This window comes from Myotis lucifugus, unplaced genomic scaffold, assembly GCF_000147115.1.
Source record: "Myotis lucifugus unplaced genomic scaffold, Myoluc2.0 scaffold_269, whole genome shotgun sequence".
In the NCBI taxonomy this organism is placed as follows: domain Eukaryota; kingdom Metazoa; phylum Chordata; class Mammalia; order Chiroptera; family Vespertilionidae; genus Myotis; species Myotis lucifugus.
Window position 1 is genome coordinate 469,261 of NW_005871317.1, and position 23,871 is coordinate 493,131.

The following is a 23,871-nucleotide window of genomic DNA, read 5'->3' on the forward strand; positions in this document are numbered from 1 at the left end:
GTGAACTTAGTGCTGAGTGTGTTGGGGTGTCAGTGGTGGGGTTCTTTTAATGTGGGTTTTCTTTTGAGGACAATGTCTGTAGAGAGATGCCTGGATCCAAATTTGACATCAGTGATGGTTTTTAAGCAAGGGAAGATCCAAGGCAGAGTCTAATAAAAAAGTGAAGCTTGGTGGACGCGTAGGGAGACCAGTACCACAGCTCCGGTGAGAGGTGGAGATGATGGTGCCTGAGCTAGGTGGGTGGCAGTGGGGTAGACAGAATCAGATGCCTCATGTGGTTGAGGAGGTAGGCTTGGTCACTGAGGAAGGAGATATTCAGATGCAGGGAGATCCCAAGTTCACCTCATCAGCCTTCTTGGAGCTAAGGTGACTCAATTGACGGCCAGTTGTACTATAACCGGCCAAAGGTTTCAAGCAAAGCAGGGGCAGCCCTGCAGCAGGGCCCAGGGTCAAAGTCATCATGGTCTGGATTCCACAGCTGTGAGACAGGGCCCCCACAGTCTCTTGGAGGAGAAGGGTATGGGTTCCTTCAGCCCTACAGAGCCATGAATTTGAACTGCAAGGTCTGCAGATTCCTCCTGTCTGTTGAGCAATGCCCTCAGTTTGGCCTTGCCCTGGGCTGTGCTGTACGTTTGTTCTTAATTAACCTTGTTTTTCGAGTTCTTTGGTAAACACCACGTTATTCAGTCACGATAAAAACCTGCTAAGTTTTCTTTTTCTCACTGTAAATCCATCTAATCTAGAGCTTCCTCAGCTCTTACGTCGCACATGATAGTCTGCTTCACCCCCCCCCCACCCCCGCCAACTAACTTGAGAGGGACTAGGGCTCTTATTCCTTCAAAAGAGATAGCCAGGACAGAGGGTCATGTGATAAATTAGTCATAACAGTGACCACCTTAATGCAGGCCACTAGTGCCACACACTGAAATGAGTGACTCACATCTGTGTAAATGAGAAAATTCAGTGCTCCCGTCAAGGGAGAGAGTACAGACGAGAAAACAGGTCCTGAGAAGCAAAGTGAGTGTCCTGGAGCTAGCAGAGCTGGCTTTGAATCTTGGCCCTCCCTCTTATTTGGTGTGTGTCCTTGGGCAAGTTACTGGACTTCTTACAGCCTCTGTTTGCTCATCTGTAAAATGGGGGAAATGCAGAGTTGTTGGAAGGATGAAATGAGGAAAGGTGTGGGAAGAAGTTAGTGTGGCACTTGGCTTAGGGAAAGGCTCAGGAAATGCTGGTGGCTGTTGTTTAGAGAGCCCATCACTCCAAAGGCAGCCCTCTTAACCTTTTACTGGGGTTATCGGGGTTCTGGGTACCTCTCCATGGCAGGGCCCCAAACAACCCTACTTCCTCATTTGCTTCTTCCAGATCATCAAGTTCTTAAGACAGTTTATTGCATGTTAGATAGAGCAGCTGAATTCCCATTTTCAGAGCTGAGCAACCACTGTGGCACAGGAAGTGAAACCCTGAGTGAGCTGTTTTAACTGGAGGTCCTAGGAAAACAGGAAAAGCGAATGTGGGAAACAAGCAAATCCTACCCTCTCCCCTCAAACTTTAAGCCCCCAGGTCCCATTACACACTGCCTTGAGGGCTTTGGGTGAGGGTAGCTAAAGGACTTTGCTTCCCTCAGTGTGTCTTTAGACATCTGGGTGAGCAGGATCTGCCTTCCTGCTTTTTGTCTCCCTCAGAACCCTGTAGCATTCACAGTTCCTCTCTCCTCAATCCAGTGTGACCTCCAAGCTTTCATCTTGATAATTCCTCTCCTAACAGTTGTCTCTCTGCTGCCTGCCCCACCCAAGGCCAGGGGCCTAAAACTGCCCTCAGCTGGTAGCCTGGGGTGTCTTACCTGCCTCCCTCTCACTCTTTGGAAGTCGGGGACTGGGAGTCGCCCTCTGGCAGGTGGGAATGGATCCCTCATGCCTGCCTCCTCTTTCAGGGGAGATCTTCGAGCTGAAGGCAGAGCTCAACAGCGACAAGAAGGAGAAGAAGAAGGAGGCGGTGAAGAAAGTGATTGCATCAATGACAGTGGGCAAAGATGTCAGGTGTGCAGGAGGAGGCTGGGTGGCAGCTGGGTCCAGTTCAGATCTCTCCTTTAGGGCTTCCCTAGGGACCCCCATCTCCCCTTATCCAGCTCCCTTCATGCACCTCCTTTCTGAACAGAAGGCTTTGTTTGCAGCGGGGTCATGATCTCAGTGTTGGTGGGGTCAGGCAGTAATGGGGTGAGTGAAGTGGACTCGGTTGAAAGGCAGTGCTCGATGAAGTGGATGTGGCACGAGCCCTGTCAGAAACCACAGAGGATTGCTGCCGGCTGGGGAAAATGAACCAGTGCGGCCAGGTCTTCTGGTTTTTCCAAAGAATGGGAAGTTGGATTTTTCATTTGAAATCTCCCTGCTTCAGATTGCCAGGTGATATTACACAAAGAAATGAACACTGCCCATGTAAAACACACCTGCAGATGGAGTTTGTTGGGTTTGGCGCCAGTTGGCAGCCTCTGGTTTGCATCTGGTTGCCTGTAGAATTGCTGCCACACCTTTGTGCATGCTTTTCTCTTGCCTGGCGTGTCCCTTTCCCCTTTTCCATGTCCCCAGCTTGTCTTTCCATCTTTTAAAACCCATTCAGTGTCTCCCTGCTGCCTTCCTCTTCACCCAGCCCATTGCCCTGAATGCAGCATTTTCTCTATGTTCCTGTCACCCAGCACTAATTCTAGACTATTCTCCTCATGTGTACTTGTCTTTACCTGCCCACCACATTGTAAAGTCAAGGGCAGGGACTGGATTTTACAACAGCTTAACACTTGCTTCGTGTTTGAGAGTCTGCAGAATACTTTCAGATATGTTTTCCCAGCAGTTCCTTACAATTCCCATATTTGACATTTATGAGCTTCATATCATCTTCTATAAAATGGGGATAATCCACCCAGCAGTGTGGCTCAGTGGTTGAGCATTGACCTATGAGCCAGGAGGTCACGGTTCGATTCCCAGTCAGGGCAAAGGCCCAGATTGCAGGTTTGATCCCCAGTAGGGGGTGTGCAGGAGACGGCCCATCAATGATTCTCTCTCATCATTGATGTTTCTTCTTTTTTATTTTTAATATATTTTTATTGATTTCAGAGAGGAAGGGAGAAGGAGAGAGAAATGGAGTTTTGTTTCCCCTTTCTTGCAAATGAGGAAACAGAGTCAGGGTTGGACAGGGATGAAGGAGTTTCCCAAGTTCAGACAGCTAACAAGAGGCAGAGCTGGGCTTTAACCAGGGCTGATGGGCTCCAGAGCTCATCTTTGACCCCTGGGAAAAGAAAAAAGGACTTTTTTTCATTTTTAAAATCATCCTTTGGAATTCTATTTCTTTTTTTTTTTTTTTTAAATATATTTAATGATTTTCTACAGAGAGGAAGGGAGAGATATAGAGAGTTAGAAACATCGATGAGAGAGGAACATCGATCAGCTGCCTCCTGCACATCTCCTACTGGGGATGTGCCCGCAACCCAGGTACATGCCCTTGACCGGAATCGAACCCGGGACCTTTCAGTCCGCAAGCCGACGCTCTATCCACTGAGCCAAACCGGTTTCGGCAAGGAATTCTATTTCTACTAATAGGTATTCATGGTAACAGCATAGTGATGTTCTTTCTCCCTTTTGCTAGGAGGTCCTGTTATCTTCCTCTTTTCCTCCTCCTCACTGTCTCCCCGCATCCCCCTTCCCCATTAGCTGCCTGGAAAACCTTCCTCTTCCTTTCTTCGGCCTTCCCCACACTGATGCCATTTTGACCTTCTAGTGCCCTCTTCCCTGATGTGGTAAACTGTATGCAGACGGACAACCTGGAGCTGAAGAAGCTGGTGTACCTGTACCTGATGAACTATGCCAAGAGTCAGCCTGACATGGCCATCATGGCCGTCAACACCTTTGTGAAGGTGAGCAGGAGCTTGGTGAGAGGGAGGGGTATGGGTGCTCACTGTTCCTGTCTCCTTGATCTCCTGGGGTGAGGCGCTAGGGCCCTGAGTAGGAACACTCGGGCTCCTTTCCAGGCCCTCTGACTCCCAGCCAAGGGCTTCATCTTCCAGCAGAGGGCTCCCGCTCTCCAGAAAATCAGAAGGTGCAGCCCCTGCTAGCTCATTCCATGGGGAGTTGCACACGCCTTGTTGATCCCTGCGTGCCACAGGGGTGAGGCGTTGCCTGCGTGAGGGCAGGATACAGCAAGTCTGCGAGCTTTTATGTCTCCCTCTAGACTCCTACTGCATTTTCCGTCCTCCAGACCGAGGAACAGGCAGGCACTTGAATTGCCAGCTCTTGCACCTTAACTCCCCTACCCCATGGATGCCCAGATACGGGCAAAGGAAGGGTTCTGTGGCCCAGTGGCAAGACTGAAGGCTGTGGTGCTGGATGGATGTGGGTTTGAATCACAGCTCCACTCTGTGACTGGGTGAGCTAGCGACCTTCCTGAGAGGTTCGCTCCTTCACCTGTGAAACGGAAAGAGTGTTGTATGCTGTGAGGATCAGAGGTGGCCAAGCACAGAGGCCCAGCACAGTATCTGGCATACGCTCGATGCCCATCCATGGCACTGATGATGCTGTTGGCTGCAATTGGTGGGAGATCCCACAGCAGCCATCTGATGTTGCTCGGCTCACTCCTGCCCCTGGCTAACGGCTGGTCCCCCTCAGGACTGTGAGGACCCCAACCCCCTGATCCGTGCCCTGGCCGTGCGGACCATGGGCTGCATCCGCGTTGACAAGATCACAGAGTACCTGTGCGAGCCACTCCGGAAGTGCCTGAAGGATGAGGACCCATATGTTCGCAAAACAGCGGCTGTGTGTGTGGCCAAGCTTCACGATATCAACGCCCAGCTGGTCGAGGACCAGGGCTTCTTGGACACACTTAAAGACCTCATCTCCGACTCTAACCCCATGGTAAGCTGCTCCATCCCCTCTACCCCTCCACCACTCCTGTGTGCGTTGCTCGGGAAGACCTTGGCTTGACCCCCCACCAGACAGTCCCCAGTTCCTGGAAGTCAGCCTTGCTGGGTGGGGTAATTGTTTTCATGCCTGCCGTGGTTCGGGTACCTCCTTTGAAGTGAACTAGTCTGGATTCCCTTCTTTGCGCTCTCTCTACCAAGCTGGGTGACTTTGGGCAAGCTGCCTAACCTTCCAGAGCCCTCTTCTTCATCAGTGAGGTGGCTCTCATTCTGCATGGTTGGCAGGAGTGCTGTAGGCTTAAGCTATAAAGGTAATGTGGCTAGTACAGCTGGCACTCGGGGCATGCAACCAAGACTAGTGCCCTCCTTCCAGTCACTATCATTGTCACTGTCTTCTCACCAAGACCATCGGTGAGCTCTCATGTGAGGTGCTTTTCCCTTTCCCCACATAGAGGTCACCCCGGAAGTAGCATAGCCTGGACTCGGCACCAGGGTGTAGCTGGGAGTGGGACTCATCTCCTCACACAGGGCGGTGGCAGCGGTTTAGAGGGCAGTTCTCAGGCCCTGTTTGATATGAAATGCACAAACCTCTCGGCCCAGCCAGCACACTCTGTTTCCTACAGAAACACTGATCACACACAGCCGTTGAGTGGCCAGTTCAGGGATGGCCGTTGGAGCACTATTTGTCATAGGGGAAAGTTAAAAGCCATGCAGAACACACACAAACAGCTGCTCTGGTGAAAATGGTTTGCAGGCCCCCAGGTGTTTCCTGCAGCCCCGGGGGCTCTGCAGGGACCTTCTAGCTCAGAGCACTGTTGAGGGCCCTGACATGAGCTGTTGTAGCTGGTAGATGGGGGCTGTGTGTTAGGGACCAGGGAATGCTTTCTGTGGCCAGGCACCTGGAGCTAGATCTTCCTTCGTTTCCCCTCTTCTTTTTCTTGAATGGCAAGTGCACTTACTTTAGTGCCAGTTTACAGAGGCGCCAGTAGGGTGAGTGGTTAGAGTGGGTCTCTGTGCTCCTGCCCTTCGGGTAATTTTTTTTTCAGGCTATTCAACCTCTGATTGATAATCCTCATTAGCTCCACTGACCCCTGGCCTGTGAGCAGTGCCCTCAGCCTCTGCCCCTTCCACCCTCTCAACTAGGTGGTAGCAAATGCAGTAGCTGCCCTCTCAGAGATTGCCGAGTCTCACCCCAGCAGCAACCTCCTCGACCTGAACCCTCAGTCCATTAACAAGCTGCTGACAGCCCTGAACGAGTGCACTGAATGGGGCCAGATCTTTATCCTGGACTGCCTGGCCAACTACACGCCCAAGGATGACCGAGAGGCCCAGAGGTGAGCAAGCTGCCCCTTGCTTGCCAGCCCAGCTGGAGCTGGTCCTAGGAGGTTGGGGGCGGGGGGTGCTCTAATCATGAGCTGAGCCCTAAGCCTCTAGAGGGCTTCTTCCCAGGGCCTTGCCCACAGACCATCCTCAGACAGCTCGAGGGAGGGCAGAGCCAGGCTGTCAGTGGTTCCTTCAGGCAGTCAGCTCACTGCTCATTGTGGGCAAAGACAGAAGCCAAGACCTGACCTGGGAGCTGACAGACACCCTGGTCACCTCGGGCTGAGAGAAGGAGGTGGACAGCATCAGAGCCACCATGCACTGAATTCTCACTGGGAACCTGGGGTTCTGCTGATGCTTCCCATGCATCTGATAATCCTTAACGCAACCCTATAAAATCAGTCCCATTATTGTTCCCTTTTTACAAGTAAGGAAACCCCCCTTAGAGAGATGGAGGAAGCTGTGCGGTGACCACGCTCGGACTCCCCTGACCCTTGGTCCTAACCAACGTGATATTCTGCCACTTTGAACGTCCTCACAGTGGGGAATTGACATTTATCAAGTATTTGCTGCATGCCTGGCATTCTGCTGGTGCTTTACATGCATTGTCTCATGTAGGCCCCGGCAACTCTGTGAAGTCGGCATCATCTCCATTTTCTAGGGGAGGAAACTGGGGCTTAGAGTAGTTTTCATAAACTTAGCTTCAGTTTACATGCAGCAAAACCAAGATCTAGATCTTTCATTAAAAAAGAAGTGCTATCTTGATAACTAAAAACAGGGTGTTGCCCCTTGTCTGTCTCTCTTTATCCCCTTGGAACGGACCTCAGTATCTGTGAGCGGGTCACTCCCAGGCTCTCCCACGCCAACTCTGCTGTGGTGCTGTCTGCTGTGAAGGTGTTGATGAAGTTCATGGAGATGTTGTCCAAGGATCTGGACTACTATGGCACGCTGCTCAAGAAGCTGGCCCCGCCCCTGGTCACACTGCTGTCCGCCGAGCCTGAGCTGCAGTACGTGGCCCTGCGCAACATCAACCTCATCGTGCAGAAAAGGTACCAGGACTGCCTCACACATGCAGTGTGTCTGCTGGGGGTTCCACTGCTGGGAACAGGGCTCTAAAGGGAAATGGACATGTCCCCGTGCAGGAAGTCAATAGCGTACAGAGGTTCTCAGCCAGGGACAACTTTGTCCCCAGAGACATTTGACAACATCTGGAGATGTTTTTGGTTGTCACAGCTGGAGGTACTACTGGTATCTAGTGGGTAGAGGCCAGGGATGCAGCTGAACATCCTGCAATGCATAGGACAGAGAACTGTTTTGTCTGTTATGTCAGTAGTGCTGAGGTTGAGAAACCTTGGCTTAGCTTAACCAGGTAGCAGGCCAGGTAAAGGCTTGCATGGAGCTGCTTCTTTTTTAAAAAAAAAAAAAAATATATATATATATATATATATATATATAATTGATTTCAGAGAGGAAGAGAGAGGGAAAGAAGGATAGAAACATCAATGATGAAAAATAATCATTGATTGGCTGCCTTCTGCACACCCCCTACTGGGGATCGAGCCCACAACTGGGCATGTGCTCTGATTGGGAATCGAACTGTGATCTCCTGGTTCATAGATCGATGCTCAGCCACTGAGCCACACCAGCCAGGCTAGCTTAGAGCTTCTTAACCACAGACAATGGATCGCTCCACAGTCCGCAGAACCCTCTAGAAATGGGGAGTACGAGTGTGTGTGTGTGTGTGTGATTGTAGATTTTTCCTGGAGACAGAGTCTGTAGTGCTAGTTAAATCCCAGAATTCCCAGAAGTCGGAGGACTCCAGGAGGTGAGGCGTGGTGTGAACTTTGCAACAGCCTCGGGGCCAGGGGAGGGGTGTGTGAAAGTCGCTCAGAATGCTGTGCAACCTGTTTCCATCTGCCCCATGGAAACAATTGCAGCAGGAAGCCACTGATCCTGTGAGGGAAAGCGCCTGATGCCCGCAGTGGGTGGGGCTGAAAGCAGTTAGGAGTGCCACGTCAAGGGCCCAGAGCAGGAGGAAGTCTCTGGAATGATCCAGTGAGGGAGCCCAGCAGCTCTGCAGAGTAGAGCTGGACGCTGGAGTTCTACCAGCCTTTTTGGTCAAATGGCTTTCTCAGCAACTCACTCATGATCCTTGTGTGTTACAGTAGCCCCGTTGGTGGGAGTGAGGCCATGGGAACAGGGGCCTCGTAGACATTCTCTCCTGGAAGACAGCACATGCTCCTTGTCATTGTAGCATCAGTCTGGTTCTGAGGACATTCTTGGGGGCCCAGAGATATCAGTGGAATTGGGACATTTGTGCAGGTTTGGGAATTAAATATGGGAACGCTCTCTCAGTGCCTAGACCAGTGGTTCTCAACCTTCTGGCCCTTTAAATACAGTTCCTCATGTTGTGACCCAACCATAAAATTATTTTTGTTGCTACTTCATAACTGTAATGTTGCTACTGTTATGAATCATCATGTAAATATCTGATATGCAGGATGGTCTTAGGCGACCCCTGTGAAAGGGTTGTTCCACCGCCAAAGGGGTCGCGACCCACAGGTTGAGAACCGCTGGCCTAGACCAGGGAGTCGCAGCTGCAGGGTGGGATTAGTAAGGTGCAGTGACGTACGGACCCTGGTCAGTGTGAAGGGCTCCCTGGGCTATATTTAACATGGCAAATCTCTTAAGATGTTCTTTTGCCAAAGCACCACCTGGCGCAATCCCGACAAGTGGTTGGGCAGCTGTGCCAAGTCCTGACTGCGGAAATCACGTCTTCCTGCTGCCCCCCAGCTCGGATCCTGCCGCCCCCACAGGCACGACGGAGGCTCTTTGCTCTGCCAGGACCTCCCTGCAGCTTGCACAGCAGCACAGAGTTCCCAGGGTCCCTCCTCCTTCTCTGTGTGTCTTCTCCCTTCACCCTCTGTCCTCACTCCTTTGCCTTCCTCATTCTGTTCTGGAAACGGCATAAGAGTAAGAGCTGAGGGTGGTGACTGCCATCTTGTTCCATCCTTATTAGCATTACGTGTGTAACCTGGTGCAAGCCTCTCCACCTGTCAGCTTTCCTCATCTCAAAGATGTGGGTGGTGCCAGAGGAGCAGTGACACTGGTGATGGCTCCTGTGTAGCCAGGGCCTCTGAGGCAGGCTATTGATCATCTTGCTTCACAGCAGCCCTGCTATGTAGGAGTCTGTGCCGGGGTCCCAGGACCACCCCCATTCAGAGATTCACTAGGACTCATGGGAGTCACGTAGTTGTCCGGCTGAGATGAATTATTGATGTAGTGAGGGTACATAGCTGGGTCCAAGTGGAATCTGGAGGAGTCCATGTACAGATTTCCTTATGTTCCCTACCTTCCACGGGGATGGGGTCACATAGAGCACACGCCTCCCTCAGCAACAAAATGCAGCAGGAAAGCAGGTGTTTCGCGTAGAACATATTGTTTATACAAACAGTTAATCACCTTTCTCATTTAGGGAAAGGTGAGAACACTCCCAAAAGCCGAGGTCCAGGACTCCGGGACTTTTTAAGACTAGAGACTGGGGTCTGCAGTGGTGCTGCTTTCCGGCACAGTGTCATGCTCGTTACCTGGGTGAGGTCGTAGGCGCCTGAGGCACAAGCTGGGATGGAACCAAGGCCTGGTCCCCAAGCCCAGCGCCTGGTACCTGCTGCCTCTAGAATGCAAGCTGTTCCTGCTCCTATTCCCATCCCTTCCTGGATGTGGTTAGACATGCAATGACCCGTCACAACTTTGCTCAAGCCAGTCAGTAGGCCCTCTGCCCAGAAGCGTGCAGCCATGGTGGCCACTGCCTTCATGGATGTCAGGCTTCACCTCACACCCCAGAAATGTCCCCACAAATGTGAAGAGGTTTTCTCAGAACTAATTGCTTGCTTGTTGCTCCTTGGGCTGCCCTGCCCTGCCACCAGGCCTGAGATCCTGAAGCACGAGATGAAAGTCTTTTTTGTGAAGTACAATGACCCCATCTACGTGAAGCTAGAGAAGCTGGACATCATGATCCGCCTGGCCTCCCAGGCCAACATCGCCCAGGTCAGCAGAGGGTGGTGGCTGGGAGCATGGGCGTGGGGTGGACAGCAGTACCACCCTCGAGCTGTGGTCTCTGGGCAGGCTGCCTGGTCTCACTGTTAACAGTTCATCCGTGAAGAGTGCTTAGCACAGGGCATGGGGTTTTGTAAACAAGCATGAAACAAATGTTGTGATAAAGAATTTGTTCTCCCTGTTGTTATCCATTCATTGAAAAGTGGTAGTTAGGTGGGTGTGTTAGCTAGGTCAACCTAAACAAGGGCTGTCCAGCCCTACCAATTAGTCCTTCCCTGCTTTTCTCTTGGAGCACCTGCCAGCTGTCTCCCTCCCTCAGGGCTTCCACCTCTAGCAAGAGGCAGAATCTCATCCTTCTAGGGGTCTGTGCATCCCCACTGCCCAGGGGTGTTCTAGGTGGTTGCCCCACTAGATCCCCTCCAATCCCATCTTCTCTTTTGGGGTCACAGGTCTTGGCAGAGCTTAAAGAGTATGCGACAGAGGTGGATGTAGACTTTGTACGGAAGGCTGTGCGAGCCATTGGCCGCTGCGCCATCAAGGTGGAGGTAAGGCTCTGGGACTCTGTCTTCAGCTGGGGGTGAGGGAGGGGAAGGGAGCTGAAAGCAGGAAACCGGTCTGATTCTAGCAGAATCTGTCAGCTTCTTGTGGTCCAGGAAGGCCTGCGCGTCACTGCTAGAGTCCCCAAGGCACCATTGTGCAGGTTTGGTTGGGCTCATTCTCATTCTGTAAACTCCTTTAGGCCTTCGAGTTGTTGCAAATGAAATGGACCCATGACATGGGTTCGCCTGCATCTTAGCTAAGCAGATGGGGCAGCCCCAGCTGGTGGTTGCCCTGGTAGACTTAACCTTCACTTCATGGAGCTTTGGGTCAGGGCCTGTGCCTGTCAAAGGTTCTGAAAAGGGCCATGTATGATTCAGCCCACCCTGTGCCCCTTTCTCCACGCTCCCAAGGGCTCTGCAAACCCCCGTGTCCTGAGGTCTCATCCACCCTATTCTCTGCCTAAGGAGATGCTCCTTGACCACTGAGTTGACTCCTTAAATGGGTCCACTGGAGGCTGGGAGATCCTGGGACAGCTGGTCACCTCAGTCCCTTACGACATTTTTCCATTGGCACCTGTGATGGCCTGAGAAATCTCTCCCACAAGGGCATTAGCGCAGCATGTTGGAATGGGGCTGGGGGACGGGGGCAGGCGGGGGGGATGTCTAAACAGAACTTTTCTAAGCGTTTTGGTCGCAGGAGACCATCTGGGGAAAGAAGTAGAAGTGAGGTGAGGTCAGGCTGGTGCATGGTCACTGCCCTCAGGACTTGCCCGGAGGAGCTCCAAGGACTCTCCCACTTTCAGAAGCTCCACTGGCCTCCCCCTCAGTCTAACTCTATCTCCCTATGCCCTGCTGTCCCAAGGCACCATGGTTGTCCTGTGCTCCCACTGTGACAAGGAAGGCGGGCAAGGCAGGACTGAGCCCTTGGCCAAGGCACGGTTGTTAGAAGTTCTCTTGGGAATGGGTCCCGGGGCCTTACCCACCCTCTCCTCTGCCCACAGCAATCTGCGGAGCGCTGCGTGAGCACGCTGCTCGATCTCATCCAGACCAAGGTGAACTACGTGGTCCAGGAAGCCATCGTGGTCATCAAGGACATCTTCCGCAAATACCCCAACAAGTACGTGCCTGTCCCTCCCCGCGAGGCTGCTGCGACCCTGTGGGAAGGAAAAGCAAGGAGGAGCCTCTCCCCTCTTCCTTACTTCTGGGCCACAGGCAGCATTCTCAAAGGAAACCCTTGGCTTTTTATTTCTCCTTTGCTGCCCCTTCTCTGCTCCCCAGACCAAAATAACTAAAATGTAACAGATAAAACTCAACTCCCTTTACTCACCTCTTGGGACCTTGGGTGGGGGCATCTGCTTGTCTCTCTTGGCCCTGCTGGGCCTCCCCTGCGCTGCCGGGGCTCCCTCAGTGCTCACTGCTGACTGTGTGCTGGCCTCCAGGTATGAGAGCGTGATCGCCACCCTGTGCGAGAACCTGGACTCCCTGGATGAGCCCGAGGCCCGGGCTGCCATGATCTGGATTGTGGGCGAGTATGCTGAGCGGATTGACAATGCGGATGAGCTGCTGGAGAGCTTCCTCGAGGGCTTCCATGACGAGAGCACGCAGGTGAGCCGTCACGCAGGCCAGCTCAAGCCAGGGGTGGGTCAGGCCTGGCAGTGGCACCACTGCCATCCGTCCTGCTCTGAAACCCTCCCCTCAGCCTGCCGGCCTCAGGGCCCTGCCCCTGCTAATACTGCATCGATGGTGTGGACAGACAGGGAAGTGCTGTGGGGGGACAGGGTGGCCCCTCTTCCTCCCACCGCTAGTACCTCAGGGAGGGACGTGCGAGAACGGTCTGTGATGGTGTGCACCCAAAGCAGGCAAAGCGTTCTGGTTTTGTTTTCCTATTTCTCTTCGATAGTTAATACATTGATTCGGTTCAAAATTGGAAAGGTACAAAAGAACATTTATAGTGAAAACTCTCTTTCCTACCCCTTTCCTGGCCACCAGTTCTCCCGGGGATCACTAATGTTATTTACTGGTTTCTTGGGGATACTTGAGAGGGAGTTTAGGAATATACCAGCAGGTATACACATACCTCTATTCATGTAAACACGCACGTATACAATCAAGTATTACTCTTTGTGGTTCTTATGTTCTATAAAGTCATCTTAAACACAGAATTAGCAAGTACTAAACCATAGCTCCCAGGAGAAATATAAAGTTGCTTAGCAAACAGTAGCTGTGTGGTGGTGGTGGTTTAGTTTAACTGGCCTGCTCTCTTTGCCTCTTGGGTTCACAATATAGTTCAAAGCTTTTATAAGAATACTTATTTAGTATTTTGCAGTTTGGGAATGTATTTTATCTTTTTTAAAAATTAATTTCTTTTTAGAGAGACAGGGGAGAGAGGGAAACATTGATGTGAGAGAAACATTAATCAGTGCCTCCAGCATGCACCCTGACCTTTTGATGCACGGAGTGATGCTCAACCAACTGAGCCATACCAGCCAGGGCAGGAACTTATTTTAGGTTGTCTGTTTGAGCTCCTTGCCCTAGGCTCATTGGCCTTTCCAGCCATGGATGGGAAGCTCAGAAAATGTTAGCCAGGGTGGTGCGTCATCATCCCAGCTTACGTCTGGCCCCTATCTGGATGGCGTCATTGCAGGAGGGCTGCTGGTAGGGGCTGGGAGGAGTTGGACTTGTGACCCGCGCTGCCAGCCAGCATAGCACACCAGGCAGTGAGGAACGATTCCAGGCAGCCAGCTGACCGGGGCTGGGGAGAACTTGGTAAAAGAGTCCCTGTGTGGTGGCCATGCTGATATTGATGAGGATGATGACAGTTGTTGTGTCTTGAACAGAATACCCAATAGGTTCTTTATATTTGTTGTCATATTGACTCTTCCATTAACCCTATGAGGTATATGCCCATTTTATAGATGAGGAAACACACTCAGAGAAGTGAATTGACTTGTACAGGGTCACCCAGCGGGGAAGTGATAGAACCAGAGTTCCGTTGAGGTGTTCAGTCTAACTCTAGCTCCAAGGCAGCTGCTAGACTTCAGAGCTCACAAGAACCCCGTGAAGTAGGCCACGCCTCTCCCTCACTGACTTTGCCTCACTGACAGGGTGAATGGCTTTAGCTGCACTGCCAGCCAGGGGTTAGAGCCAGGGCTGGAAGCCAGTCCCAGGGCCGCCTCCTGCTTTGAAAACAGCCAGCCCCCTGCTCCTCTGCCACTGACCCACATGTAACCAAATCGCAAGGACTCTGGTTCATCTAATCCTAGAAACAGACCACATGCCCCCACCCCCCACCTCCTGCTGTCAGCCCACCCCATGTACCAGTGTAATTAGCCTTTGTTTTTATAGGTGCCCTCCTGCCCGACAGGGCTCAGGCCTGTCTTTGGCAGAACCCTGGCTCAAGAGCCCTCAGGCTGCCTTCTTGTCCCAGGACTGACAAAAATGAGGTGTGCAGAGAATTGTTTCTTCAGTCAGCATGTTTTTCCTTAGCGCCCGCTATGCACTGGGCACTAGATTGCACAGTAACCAGGGATACAACTGTGACAGACATGATCTGCCTGCTCTCAAGGGCTCTCGCCAGGGGACGGCATTTCCATCCTGTGGGTCGATGCTATGAGAGTGTCAGGAGGCTACAGAAGCAGGGGGTGGGGGCTGGGGCAGCATGAGATCCAAGGGGGTGAGGAGGGATCGGCCAGGTTGCAGGCAGCAGGAGGCAAGTTCAGGGGAAGGCAGCAGCCAGGTAAGAGGCGGAAGCTGAGCGAGGGCTGGACAGGGATGGCCCACCGTCTGGTGGAAGCACAGCTTCTCAACAACAGTCTGGCTCTGGGGGCCCAACTGGCCTGGTGCCCTGGGCCTCACTGGCAGCATCTCTGTTATTGACAGATGGTCCCTTTAAGAAGCATCCCAGCTACACATGTTGCCTTTTTAAGCTGTGAGCTCCTTGAGGCACCATGAGGCCTGGAGTCCTGAATGGTTTCTGGGACCCTCGGGCAGGGCAGCATCCCCTGGCCTGCCTGGGGTTGCCAAATAGTACAGTGGCCACTGCTTCCTGAGTGGTCTTGGCTGCTCAGCACTGCCAACACCCTCTGCTCACCTAGTGTGTTCTTCGGCCACCCCCAAACCCGGAAAAGCTGGTCTCTGCTTCCAGGGCTGTCAGCACCCTTTCCTCTTCAAGGCCCTCTTTGGGTTTATTACTGTCCCATATGAAGCCCCTTTTCCTTGTCATTTCTGTCTCCCTGCAGGTCCAGCTACAGCTGCTGACAGCCATAGTGAAACTCTTTCTGAAGAAGCCAACGGAGACCCAGGAGCTGGTGCAGCAGGTCCTCAGCTTGGCCACTCAGGTGGGTGCCCCAGCCTCCCTGCTTCAGTCCAAGCAGCCAGACCTGGGTGGTCCTGCCCCTAAGACTGGCACCGCCGTGAGTTTGGCTCAGTCACCGACAAAACAGATGGAATGGGGTCAGGTAGTGAAGTTGAGACAGACTGTAAATGAGCAGGGAGAGGGAAGTCATGAGAACCAGAGGGTTCATATGCAGGCAGGGAGGGCAGACTGCCATGGAGGGGAGTGGGGAATGGAGATAGGAGTGGGCATGGCCTGCTAGGGTGCGCAAGAGTGGAAAGTGGGGGGGCAGGCTGCTGGGCCGTGTCCCTTTAAACCTCCCCTTCCCCGGCTGCTGTGCTCTGAGTTTCACAAGCTCCTCATGCCCCCAGGACTCAGACAACCCAGACCTGCGGGACCGTGGCTACATCTACTGGCGCCTGCTCTCCACAGACCCAGTGGCTGCCAAGGAGGTGGTGTTGGCCGAGAAGCCGCTCATCTCAGAAGAGACAGACCTCATCGAGCCCACGCTGCTGGACGAGCTCATCTGCTACATCGGCACGCTGGCTTCCGTCTACCACAAGCCGCCCAGCGCCTTTGTGGAGGGGGGCCGGGGCGTGGTGCACAAGAGCCTGCCGCCCCGCACCGCCTCGTGAGTGAAGTGGGCCAGTTGCCAGGCGGAGCCTCCCCCCTGGTTTCTCAGTTCAGTAGCACAGGTGCTCAGGCCCGAGTCTGAGAGAAATTATAATTCCAGCAACTCTTATCGAATGCTGACTACACACCAGGTGTCGATTAGGTGACCTCGTTTGATCCTTACAACAGATCTGAGAGGTGCCCCATTTAACAGGCGAGGACAGTGGGCATGGAGAGTGGGCGTGCCTGGTGCAGCGTCCCACAGCCCGGAGCTGGCTCAGACGATTCTGACTCCAGAGCACTGTTCTCGCCTTCCTCCTCTGCCGCTCCAGGTGGTTGGTTTGGCCTGGTTGCCAAGTCCCCTGGGGACTGGCATCCAGTCTTCTCTGTAGAGTGGGCAGAGTGGTGGAAATACCATTCTCCTCCCCGTGAAGCTGCATCGCTTAGACAGCTGAGAAATGGACCAGGCAGGGGAATGGGAGGAAGAGGAGGCATATAGACAGCCCCTAAGGGACAATGAGGAGACCCAGTGCCTGTCCTGGGGGAGGATCCTGGAGACTGGGGACTCTGACCTCCCTGAGACCGTCTGCCCCCAACCCTTCTGATCCTCTCCCTCCTGCGTCCCCGAAGGAGCGAGAGCACAGAGAGCCCTGAGACAGCCCCTGCTGGAGCGCCCTCTGGTGAGCAGCCAGATGTCATTCCCGCCCAGGGGGACCTGCTGGGTGACCTCCTCAACCTGGACCTCGGCCCCCCAGTGAGCGGCCCACCCCTGGCCACCTCCTCGGTGCAAATGGGAGCTGTGGACCTTCTCGGTGGCGGCCTTGACAGCCTGGTATGTCCTGGGAACCCCTCTAGATGCCATTGGTAATGCTCTTCCGAGGAGCAATCACTGAACGCCCTGTGTGCCGGGCACCTCTGCCCATGAAGGTGATCATGTAGCTCCCTACGTGTAGGTGAGGAAACTGAGGCTAAAGGGGTCAGGAGACTTTCCCTCCGAGAGAGCACAGCTGCTAAATGGCAGACACAGGACTTACCCCTGGTCACTGAGGCCCAAGAGACCTGGGGCAGGCTAGGCCAGTCCTAGTCCTTCCCCGAGTCTGACCCTGCAGGCACCTTGGCCCTGTAAGGCTGAAGGAGCCTGATCTGTGTCCATGTACCCCCAAACCTGCACCAGCTGCGGCAGCAGCCCGGCGGGCCTGAGAGAAACAGGGACAGTTCTGCTCCCCTGTGGGAAGGTGGTGTGAGACTGGCCTGGGTATCTCCCTGGAACTCCTTCAGGAGCTGGTAGAGACAGGTAGAGCGGGCAGCAGAACCTGTGTCACTCAGTCATGCCGGCTCAGATCCCGAGGCTGTGGCACAGGATGTGGGTGGTAGGGTCAGACCCGGGGGCTAGTGCTCCTCATGGAAACAGTCTAGGCCCCTCCTAGTCCTGGCACAGCCTTGCACCAGACTCATCTTGGATGGGGCGGCAGTAACTAATCTTTTCTCTCTTTCCTTCTTTCTACCTCCCCCCCTCACCTCGTCTCTCTGTATGTCTTCCTTCCTGGCTTTTCTCTCTGCATGTGGCTGCCTGTTCTCTTCACCCTGCCTGCTTCTGCTTGGAGATGGGGGATGAGCCTGAAGGGGTACGGTTCAACCCTTGCGTCACCAAGCCTTCGTCCCTGCTCCTGAGAGCGCTGGCCTAACATCCCAAGAGGCAGATGATGTCAAAGCAGGCCCTCCCTGCTGAGCCCTGGCCTCTGTCCAGTGTCCTGGCAGCCTCTGTCCTGGCAGTCCACCTGCCACTGGGCCCCTAAATCCATGAATTCCTCATCCCGTCCTCACTACCCAGTGACAATTTGCCTGGTCATCCTGAGGATCGCTGGCCCTCTCTGTCCCCACGGCCCTCTCTGGTATCTTGGAGGGCACACTCCTGTCTCCTTAGCACAGCCCTCTCACAGCAGTGTGCCTCCGGTGCCCCTTTTATCCGTGGACTGAGTGTTTACGAGTGTCCCCAGCTTTCCTAGAGGTCACCCCTAAGACTTGAGATTTGCAGGGCACAGGAGAGCTCGGCCTCTCTTCTCCACCCACCTCACTCTTTCTTGTTTCTGCAACTTAGAGTTGATGTCACAGAAGCCTTGTGGGGCCCCCTCCTGGCCCGCCCACCCTATTTTCTAAAGAGCCAGGTGGCTACACTCATCCCAGGCCCCTGATGACCCTGCCTCCGGTGCCTGCCACTGACCCCTTCTCTTTCCTTTCCAGATCGGGGGCCCCAACTTCGTGACACCTCCAGCAGCAACAGTGCCAGCTAACCTAGGTGCACCCATGGGCAGTGGCCTGAGTGATCTCTTTGACCTGACCAGTGGCGTGGGCACCCTGTCAGGATCATATGTGGCCCCCAAAGCAGTAAGTACCATGCCTCCTCTCGTGGCAAGAGCGGAGAGAAGTTAGAGAGTGATGTGCAGGCTCCAAAAATGGCTCATTCTACGGAATCTACTCAGGCCAGCGGGGCGGGCTCCAGGAGCCGCAGTTTGCCAGCACCATGCCCAGGGCAGTTGGGGGCTGTGGGAGCACAGGGAAGAGATGCTGAGTCAGGCATGGGGGTGGCCAGGGAAAGGCATCCCAGAGGGAAGCTGGCGCTCAGGCCTGCAGATCAAGTCAGAGTTAGCCAGGCAAAGTGGGGAGGGGGCTCCAGCCTGCGGGAAAGCCTGGAGGTGAGGGAGAGCCGGCATCCTCCAGGGAACTAGCACAGTCCCATCGACTTGGAGCAGCGCTTCTCAGTGCTGTCCAACCAGTGCCTCTCATTGATAATAGGCATTGTATAATGCCCCCTTCCTCTCCTGTCCTTAAATGAGATCTGTGGACTGTGCACCTACCTACACCTGTAATTTAAAAAATAATGAATAAGCCCAGGTTGAGCGTCGACCCAAGAACCAAGAGGTGCCTGGCATAGGGTCAGGGTGGGCTGAAGGCTACTGCCCAGATGGCTCTGAGGTGCCTGGAGTTGGCAACTGGAGAGTTTATGGGATGTTTGCTAACAGGACATGTTAGGAAGCTGTCCAGGAGGGCCTGAGCCTTTTGCCATTGCTGGGAGCCATCTGAGTGAGATGACGGCCTGAGAGGCACTTGCACGTCCACAGGGGGACACCAGCAGATGGGCAGGGCTTTAATTCAAGCTCTTTGCTCAGCAAACACTCCCTGTACCACTAGGGAAGGAGCCAGGGGACGGGCTTCTCGGAAGAGGCAGCTCTTACACTTGAGACCAGGATGACAAGGGCAGCCAAACAGCAGGGGGCCTGCCAGCAAGGGGCCCTTAGGTACTGTCCTTAGACCAGTTTCCGCAATTAAAGGCCAGCCCTGCCTCTGTGGAGAGGACAGACTGTGACGGCCAGGGAGGCCCATGGCCCTGGCGGAGGCCCAGGATGGCCTTGGGCTCTGGGCCTCAGCTCTCCTTGGCTCCTCAGGAGGCTGTCCTCGCCTTCCTTGCCTTCCTCGGCCTCCTTCCTGAGTGTTCCTTCTTTGACCTCTGAGTATCTGGGCCAGCCTTTGGGCACACCAAGCACTTCCCTACCGGAGCTGCTCCAGTGGTGGTGGCCCCGGGTGGCCCTGCAGGGCTGTTCTCCTGCTGAGATACACATTGTCATCCCCTGGTGGTAAAGGCAGGGAGGCCCCTGCAGGGGAGAGAGCGGAAGGACTCTCAGGGAGGCTGTTGAGCTTTGGGGAAATGGCAGACTGCAGCCCCTGCCCACCGCCTTCCCTGCAGATCTGGCTCCCCGCCATGAAAGCCAAGGGGTTGGAGATCTCGGGCACCTTCACCCGCCAGGTGGGCTCCATCTCCATGGACCTGCAGCTGACCAACAAGGCCCTACAGGTCATGACCGACTTTGCCATCCAGTTCAACCGCAACAGGTGAGCGCCCACGGCCAGCCTGCTGAGCGCCCAGTGGTGGCTGCAGGTCGGAGCTGAGGCTGCAGGGGCCTGGGCCCTTTTTCCTGGTGAAGGCGGGTGTTCCTCACAACCACACTTCAGACCAAAACTGTCTGATTTCTCCCCCAGTGACCTCTTAATGTGGACTTCGAAGTACTGGGCCAAGGGGTAGGGTTTCTCCCCTTCGATTGCCTTCCTCCCCTGCCCGAAGAGGTGTTTTACTGACAGAAATCCAGCTCCAGCCGAGGAGCCTGCCTTTGGCAACACCCCACTTAACAGGAGCTTGGGGCCTCCTTCCCAGCCCTGAATTGCTCCCAGCTCTAAGAAGGCTGATGGGGCGTGGTGGCTGCTCCAGGCTCCTCATCCCCAGCAGGTCCCCTGCACGGGGGTCGGGGGGAGGTCTGCCGTCTGGCACCATGAGGGTCTCCATGCACCAGGCCGGCGAGGCCCGAGCTCCCGGGGAACTGAGCAGCCTCTCCTGATGATTCTTCTTCCTGAGCAGCTCTCGTGATGAGCAAACTGAGCCTCTAAGAAGTTGACTGAAGGGGCTGCTTCCTCAGGGAGAGCCTTCGGGCCAGTGGGTCCTGACCCTCTATCAGACCAGGGAGGGTGGCAGCTGCTCTCCCACTGACCCTCACGTGACCCTGGAGGCCACAGACACTCCAGGCTCCAAGGGGTGGTCCTGTGATCACTCAAAACAAACTGACTGTGTGTTGAGAGCTTCCTAAGTTCTAGGCCCTATGCCAAGGGCTTTCAAAGTATTGTCTCCCTGGAGCCACCTGGCAGCCCAGGGAGGTCAGGGCCATCCTCTTCTGTGAGCAGGTGATGGCCTGGGTTCAGCAGGTCACGCAGCAGCTGTGGTGGAGCCCCCGGAAGCCCGGGGTGCCGGGCCAGCACCAGGGCCTGCGGTTCCCAGTCATCTCCTGCTCTGTCTCAGGCAGAGCCACTCACCCTCCCTGAATCTGTGTTTCCCGGATGCTGGGAGACTCTATACCTGTCCTTCTTTTATGAGGATAGGAATTGGTGTAATTCCAATGCTCAGTTCATGGTGCCCATCAGAGCCAATGCTCAGTTCATGGTGCCCATCATAACTGTTAATATCTTCCCAGAGCCTGTGCTGGGGTGGCTCACACGCCCGGGGTCCTCCTGATGGGCCCTGTGCTGCTTTATCTAGAAGCAGGCCTTTCCTGTGTGTCACTGGGATGGTCAGCTCCCTCCTGGGAGATGGGAATGGGCAGCGGCAGCTTGGGCAGGCGCGGAGTTTTCAGGTTTGAAGAAGCGCAGACCCAGGTATCAGATGGAGCGCTCTGAGGGGCAGGGCGAGGCTGTGCTTACTGCGTCTGCCCAGTGCCTAGCCCAGAGGACAAAGAGGAGCAGAGATGGGCTCAAGCCTGCAGCCGCCTGACACTGTTCTCCTGTCTGCCAGGCTGTTGCGGAGTGGAGGGTCAGGGTCAGAAGTTGGTCTTTCTGGCTTGGGCCTGGGCCTGGGCCTGGCGTGAGGCCGGCTTGCGGGAGAGGCTTCTTGCCAACCGGTGCCCCGGCTCTGGGGCTGGAGGAGCCCATGTGTCAGCACCTGCTCCCCTGCCGTCCCTACGGGGACTTCTCTCTCCACAGCTTTGGTCTGGCCCCCGCTGCTCCCCTCCAGGTCCATGCGCCACTCAGCCCCAACCAGACCGTGGAGATCTCCCTGCCTCTCAACACGGTGGGCTCAGTCATGAAGATGGAGCCTCTGAACAACCTCCAGGTGTGTTCCGGCGGGACCGCGCCCCTCGTCTACCCGCACACCCACCCCAGGGGGGAGCCTGGTGGGACGGTCTGGGCCTGTGTGTGTGTGTGGAGTCCTGCTCTTGGCCACACATGTGCCCAGGAGGCCTGAGCAGAGGAGACAAAGGGCGTGGCTCCCAGGGAAGGCCTGTGAGGGAATCTGATCAGGTCTGGGGCACAGGGCGTGGGCCCCTCCTGGGCCTCAGAGGTGGGGGCCAGGCTCAGGGACCGACTCGGGCCCCCTGTTCCTAGGTGGCTGTGAAGAACAACATTGATGTCTTCTACTTCAGCACCTTGTACCCGCTGCACATCCTCTTTGTGGAGGACGGGAAGATGGGTGAGTCGTGAAGTCAGCCCTGGGGCTCCTGGAATAGATGGATGGGTTGCCCCACAGCAGCACCTGTGAGTCACCAGCTTCTCTGCTGAGCCTGCACTGACGGGCACACTTCCATGGGGGCCGCCAGGGTCTTGTCAGACCAACTGTGACCACCAGGGGGCCTGCCGCGCAGGAACCATCTCACTCGGTTCTCTAGCTCTGCCCTTCCGCCTTGCCTTTGGCCTCTAGACAGTTGTCCCCTGGGCCCTCGAGGCAGGGAGCCCAGGCCATGCCTCACGCCTGATGCCCATCTCCTCTGCCCTGGCTGGAACCCCTGAGCGACTCATCCCAGGGCCCAGAGGACTCACTTCCAGCTCAGCGCTGCGTGGAGCACTGCCCCCCTCATGTCTCAGTCACCACCGAAGTCCTGTAACACAGGCTGACTAGCGAGCAGGCTGCTCGGGGCCAGAGCGGGAGGAGGCATCTGTGGGTGCTGGGGGAGAGCTAGGCCCCGAGGCAGGAAGCCCGGGGTCTTTTGGGAGCAGCATGGGCGGAGGGTTTGCTCAGGAAGCAGGAGCTGCTGTGGCAAAGGTCATGCCTGTCCTGTTTCAAGGCAGACCTGTTTCCTGCTCAGTGTTACTGCCCGGGGCCATGAGTTACCAGGGTCCGTCTTCTCTCCCCCTTCCTCCCAGACCGGCAGATTTTCCTGGCCACGTGGAAGGACATTCCCAATGAGAACGAAGCCCAGTTCCAGATCAGAGACTGTCCCCTCAATGCGGGTAGGACTCCTGAGCACCCCCCTCCCGTCCACACTGCCCCTCACCTACACCCAATCCCTCCTCCGTCACTGACTGGGGGGCCTTCTGACCCTCAGAGGCCGTGAGCAGCAGGCTGCAGAGTAGCAACATCTTCACAGTCGCCAAGAGGAACGTGGAGGGTCAGGACATGCTCTACCAGTCCCTGAAGCTGACCAATGGCATCTGGGTGCTGGCGGAGCTGCGCATCCAGCCGGGCAACCCCAACTTCATGGTGAGGGCCCCCGCTCCCGCCCAGCCAGCCTGGGGCCTCTGTCCTGGGCAGCCTCTCTTGCCCACCCCCAGGCCCCGGGGCAGCTCTGACGGAGGACACTAGCCCAGCGAGGCTGGAGTCCCTTTGAGGCTGGTGTAAATGGGCATCAGCATTCTGTCCCTGAAGGATCTTAGAAAGCTTTCAACTCAGTCCCGTCAAGTTACCCAAATAAGACACCAAGCTGGGTCTCGGGACGGTGATTTAGACTCCACGATTCTGTACATTGGGCCCTGTGAGGCGGCACAGTAGCCTGCCTGAGGGCCCGCCTGCAAGGATGGTGATTCCGAGCAGCTTGTCCTTCCCAGCCTTTGAGTCAGACCCCGTCAGGACATGGCTTCTGTGTAGTGCGTGGTTGTCCTGGACACCAGGCTGCTGGTCCAGGCCGCAGAGGGCACCGGGCTTTGCTTCTCCCCTGCACCCAAGTCTCTGGCAGGCATGGCCCTCCAGACACTGCTCCCCGGGCCCCACTGGCGGCCTTGGCTCTGTGGTTGGGTGAAGGCTGCAGTGGTGGCTTCAGTGATGGTAATTTCCGTCTCCCTGTTTGGTTGCTGCATGTCCACCTTCCCTGCTGATGCCCGTGGTGCAGGACTTGGAGGTTAGCGGATTGCTTTTCTCTTCCTCTTTCCCCTCCGTCCTCCCCAGCCACAACTTGCACACCCCGCCTCCTGGCTTGGCTCCAATGCACCCCCGGCTCTCCTGGCCTCCGCACTCTGCTGGTCCCCATCCAGGCTGCAGGCAGGAGAGCTAGCTGCCCTCTGCTGACACCCCGCTGCTTCCCAACCAGGTGGCTCCCTCTGAGGAGCTGGTACCCCACTTCCCAGCACACACAGTGTGCACAGAGCCCTTAGAGGACACTGTGCCCCTTGGGGCCACTGCTGCTGGTTTCTGGTGCCACCTACCCTCCCCCTTCCTAATTGCACCCTTCAGAGCAACAATTCTGGCAGAAGGGGTGGTGGCACTTGTCGCTTCTCTCTACCTGTGCTCTCCAGCTCCTGTTGCAGTTAGAGCTGAGGCCAAGTCTCTGGGCGTACCTGCTTTCTGTGCAAGAAATCAGGAA

The 23,871-nt window shown here is 55.2% G+C and overlaps 1 protein-coding gene and 1 non-coding gene across 5 annotated transcripts in view; both read left to right on the forward strand.

Annotated features, from left to right (window-relative positions):
• Positions 1–23,871, forward strand: part of AP1B1 (adaptor related protein complex 1 beta 1 subunit) — a 26,628-nt gene that overhangs the window by 1,192 nt on the left and 1,565 nt on the right. Inside the window, exons 2-21 of one of the 4 annotated variants that reach the window (XM_023762934.1) lie at positions 1,931–2,036; positions 3,766–3,901; positions 4,650–4,895; positions 6,044–6,234; positions 7,048–7,269; positions 10,147–10,267; positions 10,726–10,821; positions 11,817–11,932; positions 12,255–12,420; positions 15,054–15,152; positions 15,520–15,779; positions 16,391–16,592; positions 17,365–17,385; positions 18,002–18,145; positions 19,503–19,648; positions 21,281–21,410; positions 21,683–21,767; positions 22,439–22,525; positions 22,621–22,775; positions 23,401–23,409. In XM_023762934.1, coding sequence (XP_023618702.1) covers positions 1,931–2,036; positions 3,766–3,901; positions 4,650–4,895; positions 6,044–6,234; positions 7,048–7,269; positions 10,147–10,267; positions 10,726–10,821; positions 11,817–11,932; positions 12,255–12,420; positions 15,054–15,152; positions 15,520–15,779; positions 16,391–16,592; positions 17,365–17,385; positions 18,002–18,145; positions 19,503–19,648; positions 21,281–21,410; positions 21,683–21,767; positions 22,439–22,525; positions 22,621–22,775; positions 23,401–23,409 — 2,738 coding nt within the window. The remainder of the gene's footprint in view (positions 1–1,930; positions 2,037–3,765; positions 3,902–4,649; positions 4,896–6,043; positions 6,235–7,047; positions 7,270–10,146; positions 10,268–10,725; positions 10,822–11,816; positions 11,933–12,254; positions 12,421–15,053; positions 15,153–15,519; positions 15,780–16,390; positions 16,593–17,364; positions 17,386–18,001; positions 18,146–19,502; positions 19,649–21,280; positions 21,411–21,682; positions 21,768–22,438; positions 22,526–22,620; positions 22,776–23,400; positions 23,410–23,871) is intronic. The other 3 variants (XM_023762935.1, XM_023762936.1, XM_023762937.1) reach the window with 3 other exon arrangements.
• LOC111828038 lies at positions 20,128–20,224 on the forward strand. Its single transcript, XR_002831794.1, has one exon. It is a non-coding gene; the product is annotated as a small nucleolar RNA SNORD125 (small nucleolar RNA).